Consider the following 18035-nt stretch of genomic DNA (forward strand, 5'->3'; position numbering starts at 1 on the left):
TTGTTACTCTAAGAGCTTTTGGATCTTAGTACAGAAGTGGCTATGGATAGGGCACCTGGGTGGCTCAGTCGGTTAAGCGTTCAACCTCGGCTCAGGTCATGATCTCACGGTTCATAGGTTTGAGCCCCGGGCCATGCTCTGTGCTGACAGCTAGCTCAGAGACTGGAGCCTGTTTCAGATTCTATATCTCCCTCTCTCTCTGACACTGCCCTGCTCCTCACGCTCACTCTCACGCACTCTCTCTCTCTTAGAAATAAATAAAATGTTAAAAAAAAAAAAAAAAGTTTAGAAGTGTCAGTGGATCCTCTGCATTCTTTTTCTTCTTTTCATTTTTTAAATATTTATTTTTGAGAGAGAGAAGGCGAGCCGGGGAAGGGCAGAGTGAGAGGGAGACACAAATTCTGAAGCAGGCTCCAAGCCCTGAGCTGTCAGCACAGACCTGGACACGAGGCTCGAACTCATGAACCATGAGATCATGACCTGAGTTGAAGTTGGAGGCTTAACCAACTGAGCCACCCAGGTGTCCCTGGATACTCTGGATTCTTAGGCACTAGACACAAGTGATGCAAGTTATTAAGATGTATGATTTCTGTAATCAAAATACAAGTTTGCTTATCACATTGCTAAGTGTTAAATCTAGTCTTAAAAGAATTACCTATAGGATAAATGAAGTCTAATTTACATAGTGGATAGTATATGTTTATAAACTTTCTCAAAGATGTTATGGAGATGGAGAATGTAAGAGAGTCAAGAAGATTTTAAAGACAGTTAAGAAAATACAATTAACATTTACACAAGGAGAGTAAGATCACGTGGTATTTCCTAGGGAATGACAAAGAAATCAGTGGAACAGACAAGAGTGTCTAGAAATAGAACCCACACATATAAGGTCAATTGATCTTTTTTTTAATATTAAAGGAAGCTAAATTTTTTCCTGTTTATTTATTTTTGAGATAGAGAAAGAGTGCAAGCAGAGGAGAGGCAGAGAGAGAGAGGAAGACACAGAATCTGAAGCAGGTTCCAGGCTCTGAGCTGTCAGTATAGAGCCTGATGCAGGCTCAAACTTACTGACTGTGAGTTCATGACCTGAGCCAAAGTTGGATGCTTAAGCAACTAAGCCACCCAGGTGTCCTGGTCAATTGATGTTTGTTAAAGGTGTCAAGGTAATTAAATGTGGAAAGGACAGCCATTTCAGTGAATGGTGCTGGTGGGAGAAAATCTTATTTGGGCCGAAAATAAATTCAACCTTTGTCTTAAATTATACATAAAAATTAACTCAAAATGGATCATAGTCCTAAATCTAAGAGCTAAAACTGTAAAACTTGTAGAAGAAGACAGAAAATTTTGGTGACCTAGGCTTATAAAGGATTTCATAAATAAAATATAAAAAGCAGGAAATATAAAAAGCTTATAACTAGAGCCAAATAAAAAATTTGAGCTCTTTAAAAGGTATTAAGAAAAAGAAACAGCAGGCTACAGATAAGAAAAATTTTGGAAGATGTGTATCTGATAAATGACTTGTATATATAATATATTAAAAATAACTCCAGTAATTCAGTAATAAGAACACAACCAACTCAGTTTTAGAAATGGGTAAAAGATTTGAAGGCTTTACCAGAGAAAACACAAATGACAAAAAAGTACATGAAAAGATGAACAACATGATTAGTTCCTAAGGAAAAGGAAATTTAAAAACTAAATTACCCCTTCATGCCTACTAGAATGGCTAAAATTTCAAAATTCAACACCTGACCGTATTACGTGTTGGCGAAGAGGTTGCTGTAGAAAAGAAAAATGACCCAACTCTTTTGGAGAACAATTTAGTGATGTCTGATAAAGTGAAACATACCATATGACCTACTCCTAGCAATTTTTACTTAATTCCACTACTAGGTATTGACTCAAGAGATGTAATTATAGTCCATAGAAAGACATATATGTAAATATTTATACCTGCTTTATTCATAACAGAAAAATGTTGGAAACAACCCTAATATCCATCACCCGATGAATGGATGAAAAAATTGTGGCATATCCACAAATTGAGTGCTAATCAGTAATGAAAGGATTGAACTCCTGGTGTATGTAACAGCTCAGATGAATCTCAACAGTATTATGCTTGGTGACAGTGGTTGCTGGAGGTGGAGGGAGGGGCATTGATTTACCAGGGTATTTTATGGGTGATGGAAATGACTTTTATCTTGATTGTGGTCATTACATGACTATATACGTTTGTCAAAAATGGAACTAGGTGTTCAAAAAGGGTGAGTATACTCCACAAACTTGACTTCAAAACACACATAGGAGAGAAGATTCTCAACCTCATTTAAAAAAAAAAAAAAAAAAAAGGCAAATTAAAAACATGGCTTTTTTTCCCGCCTCTCAGATTGGCTAACATCAGAGTTTTGGATGTTGTGTCAAGGATTTGGGGAAGGAGTCAGTCTCAAATCTTGTGGGACAACCTCTGAGGGATAGTTGAGGAATATCTTTTAAAATTAAACATAAATGTACTTGTTGAACTGGAAATTTCACTTTTAAGAATTTTTCTAAAGGTAAGACAGGTACAAGGAAACAGTAGTTGATATCATTGTTTATCAGAGCAAAACTGAGGGAATAACCTGATTTCCATTATTGAGGACATTAACTGTGGTGCAGGAAAGGGCTGTGAGGTAGGTAAATATATGTCCTGATAAGGAACAGTTTCTTAAGATACTGTTAAAATAGTGTACAGAATGGCATGTATTGTGTACTTCTGTTTTTATAAAGAAACAGAGAAATGACCCATGTAGGTATGTATATGTGTGTATGTGTGTGCATATGCTGTTAGAGATAGCATATACATATACAGAACTAGTCATTGTAGTTGCTGCTAGCCCAGGAAAGTTTATCTTTTAATGTCCATCTACTTTTTTTGCTTGAATATATTTTTTACCATGTGCACATATTATTTTCTCAGTTAAAGAAAAAATTAATTTGTATTCAATTATAAAGTATGGTTTAAAAATTGAGGACTATGTAGGTGGCTGTCCTATTCACTTCCCCCAAAATGTTAGTGTTTTCATCAGCCTCACAATAGTGCACCCAGTGGATCTTGGGGCTGATCAGAGTGACATTCCTGAGACCGTTTCTGCTCGTAACCACTGCCCAGTGCTTCCAGTCTGTCTCCTGTTTTTCTAAATCCACGTGGTAGTAGGTTTAGGAAGAAATACTCCTGTTTCACTTTCCCCAGAGGCTGCTTTTCTATAGGTTGGTCTGCTCCTCTAGCTTATGTCCATTAATTATGCTCTGCAGTGGTCGGGTTGCATGGTGGGGAGACATACTGAGTTCAGAAGAAAAGTATAATTAGGTAGGTCCTTGTCCCATGTTTGGATGCCACCGGGAAGGTCCGCTGAGCGAGGGGGAGCATCTGTAAGGGAGGTGTGGAAATTGGCAGCACTTCCTGAAAATGCAGTGGTTTGGGAGGCTATCTTCAATTTAGTTTGGACATTAAATTAAAATGGACGTGCTCAAGTTATGAGCCTTGCCTCATCGGCACTATAAAAAGCCCGTTAGCCAGGCTGTAATTCGATTCTCCTGTGTGTAATGTTACACAATATTCCTATGGTTACAGAGCCCGAAGAAGTGAAAGCTAATCATGAGTTTGCTAAACGTGGTCCCATGGAACACTTCTGAACTCCCAGACCTGCCAACTGCTGCTTGCTGAGTGTCATGCTTTCTCCTTGGGTAGAAGTTGGTTTGTTCCTCCAAAAAATGTACAGTAACAGTTGTCTGGCATCCAGGAGCTGTGCACGATGGCAGCCCTCCATGTGGCTCAGGGATGGGGACGGGGAAGAAGGTCATACTAAGCAAAGTTTCTCGGTACATACTCTTCCACAGGAAGAAGCCATTAAGGGAGTGAGGGATGGCAAAGCAAGAGAAGAATTACAGCGGCAGAGGCTTTGCATACTTGGGTTCACTTCTCAGAAATTGGCTGTGATAGAGCTCCAGAGTTTACCATTCTGTGACCCTAGACATAAAAGTCACACTCTTTAGGTTGTTCAGTGTTTGTTTCATGTGGCCAGACAGACTTCATTAGCACCCAGGGTCACCTGCAAAGGTGCATAGCCGTGCTGCCTTTAAGGGCCAAACATTTTATAAGCTGGGGCCTCTTCTCTCTCATCTAATATGTATCAGGGGAACATAATGATAGCAGTCGATACTGTCTGGATTTGTGCCCTTACCTGGAGATTAGAGCCTAAATCCTTAAGCCACTCATGATTATTTGGCCTTTTCCTACTAGAATGAAAGTAGGTTCTTGTCCAGTCAATGGAAAAATATATCATGCCCACCTGTGACTCATTCCTCCTTTCCAGCTGAACAGCTGTTGATTCTGCAGGAGGAGCCTCTTTGTTCTTTGAGACTGTCCAGAATAGTCCAGTGGTTACCTCTGTTCACCTGCTGTATCATGTAGATCTCTTGGGATTGTAAAAAAAAAACAAAAACAAAAACAAAAACAAAAACGAAAGCCTGACCTCCCCTGGCTTAAGGAGAAAGGGAATTTATTGCCTCATATGACTAAAACAGTATGGTGTTATCTATAGGCTCAACCTGTATCATCCAGATCAGCTGTCTCTGCTTCTCTCTCGTCTCGCTTCCTCTTTCAGACTTCAGTCTGAGGATCTAGCTTGTGGCACCTAGCACAGTTGGATAATCTTGCAGGTACAAGCCCAACAGGAAATAGCAGACAGCCTTTCCCCTGTGTCCCAGAAAAGTCCTGAAATTCACTCTAATGCAACTGGCTTAGGTCTTAGGCTGTCCCTGAACCAGCCATGGTGCCAGAGACTTGCTGTGATTTGATTGGTGGGTCTGAATCTCATTCTGGATCTCCCTGGCAGCTGGAGCTGTCCCCCAGTCCCCCAGGCACATGCAGTAGGGACCAGAGAAGAGTAGCAGCCTGATCAAACATGAGATGAAAGGAAATTGGAGTGAGTACTGGGAGGCAAATCACTAACTAGTTTTGAATATGAAGAAGCTGGATTCTGTCTTCAGTTTGCTGAAAGACCTCACGTCCGACCGCCTTGGCAGTGGTGAGGTGCGGTGAGGTGAGGTGTTGGTTTGTGAAACTGTTCATACTCCCCAGCCTCTGCTTCTTACTTTCATTTGCCTATGTGCTGCCCAAGAAGACTAACGGTAAGAGTGATCCCTCCCTTGATAATACATGCTGCTTTAAAATACACACATTATTTACTAGTCTACCCAAGAGAACACAAAAGAAGAAATAATAAGGATCCAGTGTAATTATGGTGGTCCCCATGTACTTCCTGGCTTCCGGCAGTTAAAAAGTACCTAAAAAAGTAATGCATGGGGCCCCTGGGTGACTCAGTTGGTAGAGCGTTCGACTTCAGCTCAGATCATGATCTTACAGTTTGTGAGTTCAAGCCCTGCATTCGGCTCTATGCTGACAGCTTGGAGCCTAGAGCCTGCTTCAGATTCTCTGTTTCCTTCTCTCTCTGCCACTCCCCTCCTCACAGTCTGTCTCTCTCTCTCTCTCTCTCTGTCTCTAAAAAATAAATAAACATTAAAAAGTATTTTTTAAAAGGTAATGGAATAAAGTCATAGTTGAGAAAATATAAAAATGATAGTTCTACCACTTCAACCCAACCACCATTTTAACTTCCGAGTATTTCCTTTCAGCCTTTGTTCATATAAGTTTCTCACAAACTTTTAGATCTTAGGATTTTTTTTGTTTGTTGGTTTGATGTTGTATGATAACCAGGCATTTTCCATATTGCTACATGGTTAGCATTATCATGTAAATGCAACATAATACTCCATCAGGGAGACATGCCAAAATTAATCATTCTTCCATCATTGAACATTTAGGTTATCTCCTTTTAAATTTTCTTCTGTTGTTGAAAAGCTTTAGTATGTATTGAACATTTCTGGGGTATGTAACTTTTATCTTGCTTTATCTTATTTCCTGAGGCCAGATTGTGAGAGGTGGGATTACAGCTTCAAAGGGTATAAACATTTTTATGACTCGATACGTATTGCCAAGTTACTTTTCAAAACTTGCATTTTATCTCTTCTGCCTCCAGCAATTTATGAGAAGATCGTTTCACTGCCATTTTGCTGTCAATAGATATTTTGGATTTTTAACTATATTCTTAACCTGCCAAAAACTAGGTGTCATTTTTGTTTTAATTTGGATTTCTTTGGTTAATAGGGAGGCTGAATGTTTTTAATATTATGCTTGTTTATAGCTGTATTTTCTGCTCTTCTTTACCCATTGTCTTTTCTTCTTTTTAGATCCCAAAACTGCTTCTGAAACAGAGACCGATATCTGTGCAGAATGGGAGATAAAGACGATCACTAGTGCTTTGAAGACCTACCTAAGGTAGGGGCTTTCCATTTTCAGGGCAAGGTGCCAGCTGGTTATCATGCGATCAGGAATAAAACAGTTTTATTTTCAGCCTCCAGAGAGCTGTGGGGTGGGTATTTGAGATGTGGAAACAGCTCATGTGTGGGTGCAATTAGCTCAGCTGGTCACTCCAATTCTAAGTCCTCCATACTTGACGGGGTGCCACTGTGTGGTGCTGCTATTGAGTGATTCAGGAAGCTTTGCTTTTTATGAGAAGCTACTATGATAATCAGCCTCTAACAGAGCCTAAAATACACTCTTTCCTGAAGTCCCCAAATCCTCTATTAAGAAAAGAAGGAACTGTTCTGGTTCTGTTGACATGGTGATCCCATGCCCTGTGTATTTTGTTGGGTTTGTATCTCACAAAGATTGGCTATGTTGCTGACATTGGTCATTAAATATGAGGACTTAAGGGAAGTCCTTTTTGACTCATTCTCTTATGTTGGAAAACATTATTGAAGAGACTCTTTTCCTTATAGCAATATATGTCATATTATAACTCCTATTTCCCTGCCCCCTCCCTTGGTTATTAAGAGAAGGAGTGATTCTCGCTGCCTCCATGTCAGGTTCATAAAGTGAGCAAAACTTACACTGGACTTGAAGGCTAGCTGACGGTCTAGTCTTCAACAAAGAGGAGAATGACACTCATGAATTACAAAAGCATCTGTTGACATTCTGTGAAGATTCCGTTGGCTCAAAAACCAAGGCAGAAAGCTCCAGGAAAGGAATTAGTAATGGAGGTGTTATTGGCTATTGGGGAGTTGATGGAAGGATCTTGAAGTCATGAGTAAGATGTAATGCTAGGATGATCAAGAGCCAAGTGAGGGGATCGATGACAATCAAATAAAATCTGAGCCAAGAATAATTTATAGTCTGTTGAGAAGCTTGTTCTTTGGACTGTCAGAAAAAAAGCTGAAGTTTGCAGTTTAACATACTCATTAGACATAGTCGCTAAACATTCATACCACAAATATTACCATTGTAGTTTACAGAAAACCATATTGCAGAGGTTTGTATTTAGCACTTGTGCATGTTGATACTGATTCACTAATAAACGTTAAGTATAAAACATTTTAAAAAAAATAGGTAAAATTCGATTCTATCTTGCCTGATGTCAGGGGCTCTCACCCTTTGGCAGTCCGGAGAAACGCTCGGTAGCGAATTGGTCACAAAAACACAGTAGTTTCTCACAATCTTTCCAGGTGAACTGGTTGTAATAACAAGTTGCTGGGAAGACAAGAGTTGAAGCACAGGTAGTTGCAAATGTTTAGTTAGTTGCCTTTTTCTCAGACACATCTTAAAAAGCTCTTGTCAATGGGTGAGTCACTGACTGAAAAGGAAATCTCTTGGTTTGTGCTAGACTTTCACATTAGCACTTTCCTAGTTGTCACTAGGAAACATAGTTGCATCCATTCCCTTTAAAAGAAAGAGAATAAACATGTCGCATGAAATCTCAGGACCGTTTCAAAACAGAAACTCAGTTGGACTGAGTTGAGTTGCTATCGTGTCCCTTGATCTTTGTCTCTATTCAGTGGGGTGGCGTCTAAGCCACGATTTGTAGAGTATGATAGTTTTTATGAAGCTGACTGGTGTGTACCCTTTTATCCCAGAATGCTTCCAGGACCACTCATGATGTACCAGTTTCAAAGAAGTTTCATCAAAGCGGCAAGTAGGTCTTCTTTTTGTCACAGTTTTAAGGGGGAAAGGAATAGATTTTTCTATCTCAAAGAACAGTCAGTCTCCCAAAATAAATACTTTCCACCCTTTGTATTTTGCATGTAAACTACCAACGTATGTGCTTATGAGGTGGACGTAAACTAGAGGAACTAAACTGGGATCATCAAGGGCCTTGCTACCATGTTGAATTTACAGTTGAGAGAAACTTCAGAAGTGTGTTTTGGGGTTGAGGGGAAGACAGAAAAGCAAGTCTGGCTTTCTAATTTTGATTATTGGAGTTCTAACTCCCTGGGTTGTTTCCCAGCCCTCGAGTAGCATTTTGCAGAATGAATCAGACTTTGCACATTACCTAAATTGAGCATTGGAAGTGTTGCCTTGAATATGACACCATTTATATAACTTCCCAGTCCTCTTTCCATCATGGCTTCCATTTACAGCTTATGATCATTCTTCAGCTATATCGTCCAGGTCCCTTGCATCATATTACTGGTATTAAAATACATCGGGATTAGGTGCAAGCTACCCTGAGTGTGCTGGAATCTGTCTACGTGGGGCAGGCCCCCTACAGGAGGGGCAGTAAGGTTCTCTATCAGATATAAATCTGGCACACGCCTCCACAGTGTTACTATGTCAATAGTCTCTGTGCCTCTCTCTCTGCTTCCTTTTAGCCTTCAGGGTCTATTTACCCTGGTAGCAACTACTGGCCTAATTTAGGAATACCTAATGCTCTGATGGCCTTATCTTCTCAAGTTGTCTCCTTAAAAGAGGGAGGGGATGGACTTGAGAGAAAGCTGGGAGTGAAGATCGTGTTTATGTGATTTCTTTCTCTGAGAAATTCCAAACCCGTCACAGCCATTCTCTAATTAAATCTCAAATCAGTCCTATAAATAGGTGCGGTGAGCACTATCAGTCCATCTCCCAGAGAAATGAAGCCACTTACCCAAATTCAGCCAAGCCATGGCAGGCCACGATTGAGACGACAGACTGGCAGAAAGATTTACATATTTTACCAGACATTTCTTCTAGCAGGCTGGTCAGCTGTCCCGCATGACCTGAGCATAACCTGACACTACCTTTGATTTGTTGGATGCTGTCTTGAGCCGTTGTTTTGATATTTGAGACCCTTGTGATGCTGTTCATGTGCAATTTGTTTATCATTTGACAAGTGCATAAAGTTCTTCCCTTTCTTGAAATGAAGCCCTCATTCTAGGAAGCCAGCTGCTCCCAAGTTTCTGCCTGCTCTGAGTGTGCAGTTGACTGGCCCCATTTCATCCTGTGATCATTCTGGCTTGAAGTCTTTGACAGTCACTTTTTTTAATGAACTGTTACAGAAAGCATCATTAAAAGCACCTCTAGTTGTGAGTACATAGAACAGGATCTTAAACCTTGGAGCAATCCTTGGTCTCTTAGGGCCCAACCTCTGATTTCCTTTGATTTTGTCTTGTATATAATCTGATTTGGCTGTGACACTGATCAAATATTACCTCCTTCTTTCCATTGCAGAGCTGGAGAACCAGGAGTCTCGAGTCTCTGAAATCCATAGCCTCGTTCATCGGCTCCCAGAGAAAAATAGGCAGATGTTACAGCTGCTCATGAACCACTTGGCAAAGTAGGTTTGAGACCAAATGCTGGCCTTTTATTCCCCCCTAGAAAGTTCACGTCTCAGCACTATAGCTGGTCTCAACGCTGCTTATGTTCCCCTCTCCCACTGTCTCATCGGGTATGTCAGAGGCTTAGGAAAGAAATGTGTGAAATGTTAACTGCAGTGGATGACAGCCCCAAATGCCGGGTGATCTTTGCAGGGAGACCAGGGAAGTGCCCTTGATACCAGCCCACCAGGCTGAGTTTTCAGGGGGCTTTTGCTCTTGTGATGCTCAAGGGCAAACAGGAATACTTCATCTGTGATAACTAGGTCACAAGCAGAGTTTTCAAGAGTTAGATGTCCTTGGGATGATCAAAGACAAATAGGAATATGTTGTGGGTTTACAGACCTGGGACTTGGAGTACAAAGGCCTGGGCTCTAGAGTCGACTATAACAAGCCACTTAATGAGCCCTGGACAAGCCACAGAACCTCTCAGTTCCTTAGTTTCTTCATCTATTGGATGCATGGGTGGTAGGCTCTCCTTTATCGACAATGTCATTGATTTAAAAAGTAACATGTATTAAAGCCTAGAGAATAAAGGAACTTGGCAAATGCCCACTTGTCCTCTGAGATAATCAAAGCATTCCTGCTAAGGGGCCTGATTTTCCTCCTAAGAATATTTACTCTTGGAATGGTTTTGAATTTGTGTATTTGCTACTGCATGACCCTTTTAGGAATGGCCTTCCTGACTCCCCGGGCTGTGTCGGTGACTACATCTATGTGTGGTCTCACCTCCCATTGACTTCGATGAATGTTCTTGGAGACTGGAGTATTCAAAACGACAGAGTGTAACATCTACCATAAACCATTAAGTCATACATTCTCCCAAAGTGATGGACTTGGTATATGTCCGGCCCTTTCCCGCACTGTCTTCATGCCATTAAGTCATTTCTTTGGGCTAAGTTGATAGTGAGCTGAGGAAGACTATGACGGTTTGTTTTCATATTTCTACCAGGCATTGATCCTACCTTTTGGAGAGAGAGTGTATGTGTTACCATAAAGATTTCCACAGATCTTCAGTATGAAGAAACAAGTTTGTTTAGCATGTTGGTCAGAAGCAGTTAGGCAGCGACCAGAATTGCTCCATTATTGGTCACGTGTTTTTCTTGCTGTGCCATATTGGAACTGCATATTCAGAAAATTAAACGTAGCAGAGAACATGCAAGCTTACAAAGAGAATGTGCAAGAAATGTCAAAGATTCTCATGAAGTGTATTTAAAATAATGGGAAAGGGGCTTTCAAAAGTAACTCCACGTGCTCAGGTGACGGTTTGGTGCCTGTTGCCCACAGCCCAGTCAGGCATGTGTTAAATGGAAAAGCCGGTTTAGATCTTAATTGCAAAACTTTGCACACTTGAAGGGCGTTTTGTGAAATAGGAAATTCTGGAAAAATGCTCCAGCCGTGTGTGTGTGTGTGTGTGTGTGTGTGTGTGTGTTGGGGGTGGGGGGGGGATTTTCCTCATGGCTGCCAGATGGCCTCTAGGTTCTGAGCCGCCTGGGAGCCACTGGAGGAGAAGGCTTGGCAGCCAGCCAACAGCGGTGGGCTTCTCAGGCTGTGGAGTTATGATGAGAGCTTCAGTGGGCAGAGTATGACTGCGAGTGAGTGGTGATCCAGCAGAGCCAGTACTGGATTTGCCCTGAGGACTGAGCCTCTTTACCTCCTAAGGGCTGCTTTGCTTTCTCCCTCTTGTTCAAATCAGTGCTCCCAACCGCATTAGATTCACTTCATCTTTGTCCCTGACCTAACGAGGAATACAATTGGAATATGGAAGTGACAGCGCGGCCTTGACTTTTTGTCTCCTAATGAAGTTAAGCCAACTTTGTTTCTGGAGTTAGTTATAGTAGAGCATTTATGAAGCCTTATGTCTTGTCTTTGATACGTCACAATGATTTTCTTTGGTTCGATGAGGTTATGTGGCTTTTCTTTTGTTCGTTTAATCATGAAAAGAAATCTACATAGAGGCTGTAGAGTGAGTCAGAGCTGCTGTTATAACACACAGACTCCAGTTCTCAGCAGGCCGTGTTCTTGGTCTCAGAAGATGGGGATTTCAAGTGTCATGGAGGAGATGGGAATAAACGAGCATTGCTGAATCCAGCAAGGAGTATTTATTTAGTTCTGAAAAAATGCTCTGGCACCCAGAGGAGTTCTCAGATTCCACTGAAATGCCGTATGCTCATTTACAGCACTGTCCTCTTTTAAAATTGACCAGGAAAGGCAAGTTAACTTGGAATAAGGGGTTTGTCTGTTTGATTCCAGTTTTCTCAGTTTCAAAGTTAGCTTCGGATATGCCTCATCTGTTGTTCCTCTGGTCCACTTACTGAACAGTCAGCTTCCTTCCTAAGTTTTGGTTTCAGGGCTAGATCTGCTGGAAAACTTGTGTTCACTTCTCTCCTTACCTACTGTGTTTTCCCTGTGCCTCTCAGAAGTCTGATTCAAAGGGAAGACATTTTGTATTGTGTATTTTTTTAGAGCGCTTTTTTGAAATACTTTCCCAAATTGATTTATTTTAGCTGTGGAGGGAGAGTTAAGACATTTTATATTTAATCCCGAGAAGAAATGTGTCCAGCAGGGAAAAAAGTCTTAAAGGAGGATATGGTTACAAACTCAAAAGCCTTCAAGCAAATAATTACCAGGGAGCCTCCAAATCATAGAGCTCTTGGGTTGGTTTCAGACCTCAGAGGGAACATAAAAATTATAGGCAACTATGCACATATTTTTGTTGTTCCAGCTTAAACCTACTATGATAATTAGGAGTTTTCTTTTTGGATCCTGGAATCTGGTATACAGTCTGGAGTCATGTACCTAGTCACTTGCCCTCAGGGCACAGTTAGACTCACCTGGGGTGTTTGTTTACACTTGACATTGGGGGACCACACCCCTGCTCTACTAATTTGGACTCTGGGATTCTGCGTATCTGGTTCATTTCCCAGATAATTACGATGTAAACAGTCTTTTGAGAACCACTGGCCTAGAGAATGGGCCACATGCAGGGGTTTTCTAGGAGAGAGAAATGGCGTTGAGTGAAACGGATTAGGATTTAGGAAGGCATTAGAAATAGGACAGGGGCACCTGTGTGGTTAAGCCTCTGACTTAGGCTCAGGCCACAATCTCACGGTTTGTGGGTTCAAGCCTTGCGACAGGCTCTTTGCTGACAACTTGGGCCTGCTTCGGAGTCTGTCTCTCTCTCTCTCCCTGAGAAATAAAATAACCACTGAAAAAAATTTTTAAAGAAAAAAGAAATAGGACATGGAACCTCCAATAAGTGAGTTCACAAAGGAGATTTTCATAATGAAATTACTAAAAAAAAAAAAACAAAAAAAAAACGGTTTTGATTTCCAGTATCCTTACACTTTGACACTGCATTACATTGAGTTTCAGCAAATGACTTTGTTTTAAAATCTTGCATAAAGCGTTTTTAATAATAGAGACTAAGCTAGCTATGGGACCTGGTGGAAATGAATGATTCAACCCATTGAGCCTCAGTTTTCTGAGTTCCCTTCTAATCATGTGATTCTGTGTCTTCATCAGGTAGAAGGAGTGGAAAAGAGAAAAAAAAATTCGAGTATTATAATTGTACAAGGAAATAGGAGTAGAAGAATAATAAAGACAAATTTCATGGTAGTTTCCTAATGTTTATATAGTATGATGATTCCAAGTATGTTGTATATCCCCACACATACCATTCATTGTGGCTCATCGTCATTTTATTACAGTGTTTATGCAGCATTGAGAGGATTTCAAAGGACTCTCCATACATCAGGAGTGGCTATGAAAAATACCTTTTCCCAAAAACACTTACTGAGAAGTCCATCTCAGTCACTTCTTTTTTGAAGCAACTATTCCTTTGTTGCTAGGATGTTGTCAAAAGGGTAGAGCCTTTTCTTCCTCCTCCAAAGAGGTATTGTATCATGTAGTATATCCTGGGATGTAAGAGACAAAACCCAGTTCAAAATGGCTTAAACAGTAAAGGAATCTGTTACTTGTTGCACAAAATCAGTCCTAAGGGTTGGTTAATTTCTTGGCTCATGAAGTACTCAGGTATTCCTATGGTCTTGCCCTCAGCCAGCCTTATTGTGTTGGCGAGGTCGAGGTCATAAGATGTTGTGTTGCACCCGTGCACATCTGTGGTTGTTCTGAAGCAGAAACTTCATTACTTATTCTTTGCTTCTGTTTTTAAGAGTGATGATATTTTCCCCAGAAGTTCTCCAGCGACTTCTCATCACATCTCATTGGTTTGAAGCAGTCTCCAACAAGGGGAATGGGGCCACCATGATTTTTTTTTATACCAAATGGACTAACTTGGGCCATGTGTGGAAGGCCTGGATATCAGTATAAGAGCAGAGTTCTGAGTAGGCCATCCATATTGCTTACTGTAAAAAGTCTTGATAAAATAACATTTGCGGTGCCTGAGTGGCTCAGTCAGTTGAGTGTCTGACTCTTGATTTTGACTGAGGTTATGATCCCAGGGTTGTAGGATCAGGCCGTGAGTTGGGCTCCATGCGGGGTGTGCAGCCTACTTGGCATATTCTCTCTCCCTCTTCCCCATCTGCCCATCTCCTCTGCTCACTCTCTGTCTCTAAAATAAATAAATAAATAAATAAATAAATAAATAAATAAATAAATAAATCCACTTAACAAAGAGCATTAAATCTATTGAAGAATCTTCATATGGTGTGCTAACTCGATTTAGACAGATGGGACCCAGGCCAATTTGGGAAGGAGATAAATACATCTGCAGTGTGGGCACACATACACTAAAATTCTTAGATTTGGGGGGTAGAAGGTGAGAGAGAGAGAGGAAGGCAAAATCAACTTGAGTCTCATTGTCAGTTGCTGATTTCTATTGTTCTCGTCATTACCCAATTGTCTGATGTTTATTTGAATGATATGTTACTTGTGGCTTTGAAAAAAAAAACGACAAAATTCTGTAAATTGCAGAAATCATGACAGAATATTGTGGGACAAATGCTTGGCATACAAGTAAGACCTTAGCAAAATATGTAGAGTCCATTGTCACAAGTTATCAAGGGTTGAGCATCTAGTGGCTTGGCTGTTTTCACCTTCCTGTGACTGGAGTGTGAGTACTTCCAGGCATTCCTGCAAATCAAGAAGGATACATTCATATTTCCTTAATGATCTAGAAGCAGAGTGAATTGGGTTCATGTACAAATGCCTGTGGTTATAAAGAAAGTCATTGTTAGGCCTTGGCACCAGGGAGGATGGACCATAATGGTTAACTAGCATTCTTTGAAGTTCTTTAAGAAAAGGTTAGAATAAAAAGGAAGTGGGCGAGGATACTTGGCATTAACATTTATCTTACAGATACTCTAATACTCCTCCTTCCTCCATCCCAAGTCTCAAAGATAAGATTTAGTTTAGTGAGAAGCTGTTGAACATGTGAGAAGAGGTAGTTATTTCCCCATCAAGACTAGTCCAAACAAAATAGCTGTGGAATTTTATAAAGCACATTTAAAAGAAAATAGTACTTTTGACATGATGACTTTGTAAGATGGAAAGCTCCTGTGAGCTTCTCTGGCACTCTTCCCTTGGCCATACACCCTGGCTCCTAAACCTTTCTTCTCCCTGGTAACCACTGGCCACCCGCTGCTCTCAGTGTAGACTTGCTTGGCTAGTGGTTGGTGGTATGCCCTGATACCCCCATGGAGCCATGCTGACCATATTCTCCAGTCCCATTTGGCTTCTATCGCTTTGAATCCTACCCTGAATGGATAGTTCTGGTGATGTTAACCCCTTTCTTTCCCTTAAATCTGTCCACCCCACCTTGTCCAAGCTGGCATCATCTCTTTCCCAGGATGCTTGCAAAGGCCTCCTCCCACCTTGATCTGGCACAGAATGTATGCTCTGCAGCTGGGGAACTTGGACCACTACCGATCTCAGCCTGTGATTCCCTTGTTTATCTGAAGATAAAACTCTGGGTATGGCCTCCAAGGCCTTGGCCACATTGAACCCTTTCACACTTAGTGGGCTCATGGTGTGTCCCTTAGGATCACCACTGCATCCCTACTGCGTGGCACACATAGACATTGATGCATATTTGTTGGCTAGAGCCATGGAGAGTCTCTTGACCCTTTCTCAAACATCTTCCCGGCTCCCTCTTGTTGTGCCTCTTGGAGTTCATTTTCCTCTGTCTGGAATGGTCTCTCTTCAGCCTCTGCCTGCCAAAATCTGCCTCATTCTTTAACCCGAGCTCAAATGCCATTGGCTACAAGAATCCGTTCTGCCTCAAGCGCCCTCTCGCTTTCCTCTATTCCCATAGCCTTTGCTCATTTCTCCCCTTCTAGTGTGGATCACACTGTACCGGGTGTCTGTCTTCTCACTCCTACTAGATCGTGAGCTCCCAAGGGACCAGATGGTCTGTCTTACTTTATCTTTTGTTTCTTACCTAGAGGCGGCAAACAAGGGCCTCCAGCCAGGGCAGCCCATACCTGTGTTCTGTTTGGTATTGTGGTTTCACATGTTGCTATTTTTAAAATTTGGACAGGTTTCCAACATTTTTAAGTGGGGTGATTTTACTTGAAAGAATTTAGATCTCTTTGCTCGCAGTTGGTTGTAAGTGGGTAGAGGCCACGCCCTAACGTCCTGGACATGCCTTCTTCAGTGCACCGAGTCCTAGCCGGATCTGCTGTCCCTTGTGTCCCCCGCCTCTCCTGGCCTGCCTATCTGCTGATCCTGAAAGGGAGGCTCGATATTGGATGATCACATAAATAAATGAACAAGCAGAAATGGCCTGGGAGAATTATTTCCCTGACCAGCCCTGTTTTTCTCCTGAAATATTTATTATTTCTGGTACATTGGAGGTCCCTGGAAGAAGTGGAAAGAAGTGCTTCCGGGCCTGTTGATGTGTATGGGCTGGGGGAGGGGGAGAAAGTGTATTTATTTTTAAGACTAAGAATGGGATTCTCAAAGGGCCTTCTCTAGCTATTTTTGGCAGAGTCAAAGGAAAATTTATTTAAAGGGACACTGCAAAGAGACAACCGCATACTTGAAAGCAAACAGGCAACTTAGCACTTTAAATTAATGGAAGTATAGGAGGAAAATCAGAACTCATTCCTTATTCAGCCTTGCTGCCCAGCCTTCCCTTCCTTTCAGCTCAAAGATTTTTCTCTTCTGTGACCTTCCAGCCTTTAGGGTTAGAACAAGGAAAGATAGAAGTTTAGTTGAAATTTTTGCTCTAAAAAAAACACTAAACGAAATTTCTGAATTCAAGGGACTCCATCTTTCACATCTTAAGAAACGCCCCTTCTGCAGGAGGAAGTGCTTGGCTTCAAGCTGTTACTGCCCAGCAGTCTTGGAGCGCCTTTGTTTTGGGTCTGCTGTGTGTACCAAGTTGTTCTACTGTGTTGGGGTAATTTTTTTCAATGACTTCCCTGTTCTTTGATGCACCTCTTCCTCTTCAGAGCCCAGAGTCAGCCATGGGGCTCCCTCTCAAATTCCAGGAGGAGAAAAGAGAGAAGGATGCCACCTTTTTTTTTTCCCCCTTTCTTGGTGGCTGCTTCCATTTGTAATGGGCCATTATAAAACTGAGGATATTAACTAACAAGAACATGACTTAGTTTCTTCTTTGCCACCTTTTAGCAGAGCCAGATGTCTGGTTTTTTTTCTTTCTTTTCTTTTTTTGTTTCTTTCACTTCAGAATTTGAGTCACCTTTCCTTTTTTCTTGATGCATCTAGCTAAAGGTTTGTGTCTTTGGCTTATCTTTTCAAGAAATCAGCTCTTAGTTCCCTTGATCTTTTCTCTTGTCTTTTTCATCCCCCTTTTATTGATTTCTGCTCTGGTGAGCCAGACGACTTCTGCATTCATCCCAGGATTGGTTTTGTTAAATTCTCCTTGTGGCTGAACAGCAGTGACTGATGGAGTCACATGGTTTGGGGTGCTGATGCCCTCTCTTGTTGCGTCCTCTTTGCATCTGATGGTGACCATTATCTGCAATACTTACTCTCTTACACTGACTGGTTAAGAAAGCCAGTTCTTCACAACAGTTGTGGCTCATACCTGGCAGCTGCCGCAAGGCAGTCCAAGTTCATCAGTGAGAGCACAGTGACTAAGAGGCCTTTTCTGGACCTCCATTGCCCATTCTTACTCTTGTCCCTTCTGTAACCTTACATAAATTATTTCTCTGTGCCCAAGTTTCCTCCCCTGAAAACAGAGATCGAATAATGGTATCAGGAGCTTTTAAAATAGCCCATCAGATCCTCTTGGCTTGTCCTGTGTGTACCTCAGCCCCCAGAGCACTAACCAGTCGTGTAGGCTGCACCTTGCTTCATGCTGGCACAGCTTGGTGGCTTGTCACCTC

At 41.5% G+C, this 18035-nt stretch overlaps 1 protein-coding gene across 4 annotated transcripts in view; it reads left to right on the forward strand.

Moving 5' to 3' along the window:
• ARHGAP26 (Rho GTPase activating protein 26) overlaps positions 1–18035 on the forward strand; it is a 425905-nt gene that overhangs the window by 254151 nt on the left and 153719 nt on the right. For all 4 annotated transcript variants that reach the window (XM_039236147.1, XM_039236148.1, XM_039236149.1 and 1 more), the window contains exons 15-17: positions 6289–6376; positions 8011–8069; positions 9581–9686. In XM_039236147.1, the coding sequence (XP_039092078.1) occupies positions 6289–6376; positions 8011–8069; positions 9581–9686 (253 nt within the window). The remainder of the gene's footprint in view (positions 1–6288; positions 6377–8010; positions 8070–9580; positions 9687–18035) is intronic.

The sequence above is a fragment of the Hyaena hyaena genome, unplaced genomic scaffold (assembly GCF_003009895.1).
Source record: "Hyaena hyaena isolate Hyena2069 unplaced genomic scaffold, ASM300989v1 scaffold_107, whole genome shotgun sequence".
NCBI lineage: Eukaryota > Metazoa > Chordata > Mammalia > Carnivora > Hyaenidae > Hyaena > Hyaena hyaena.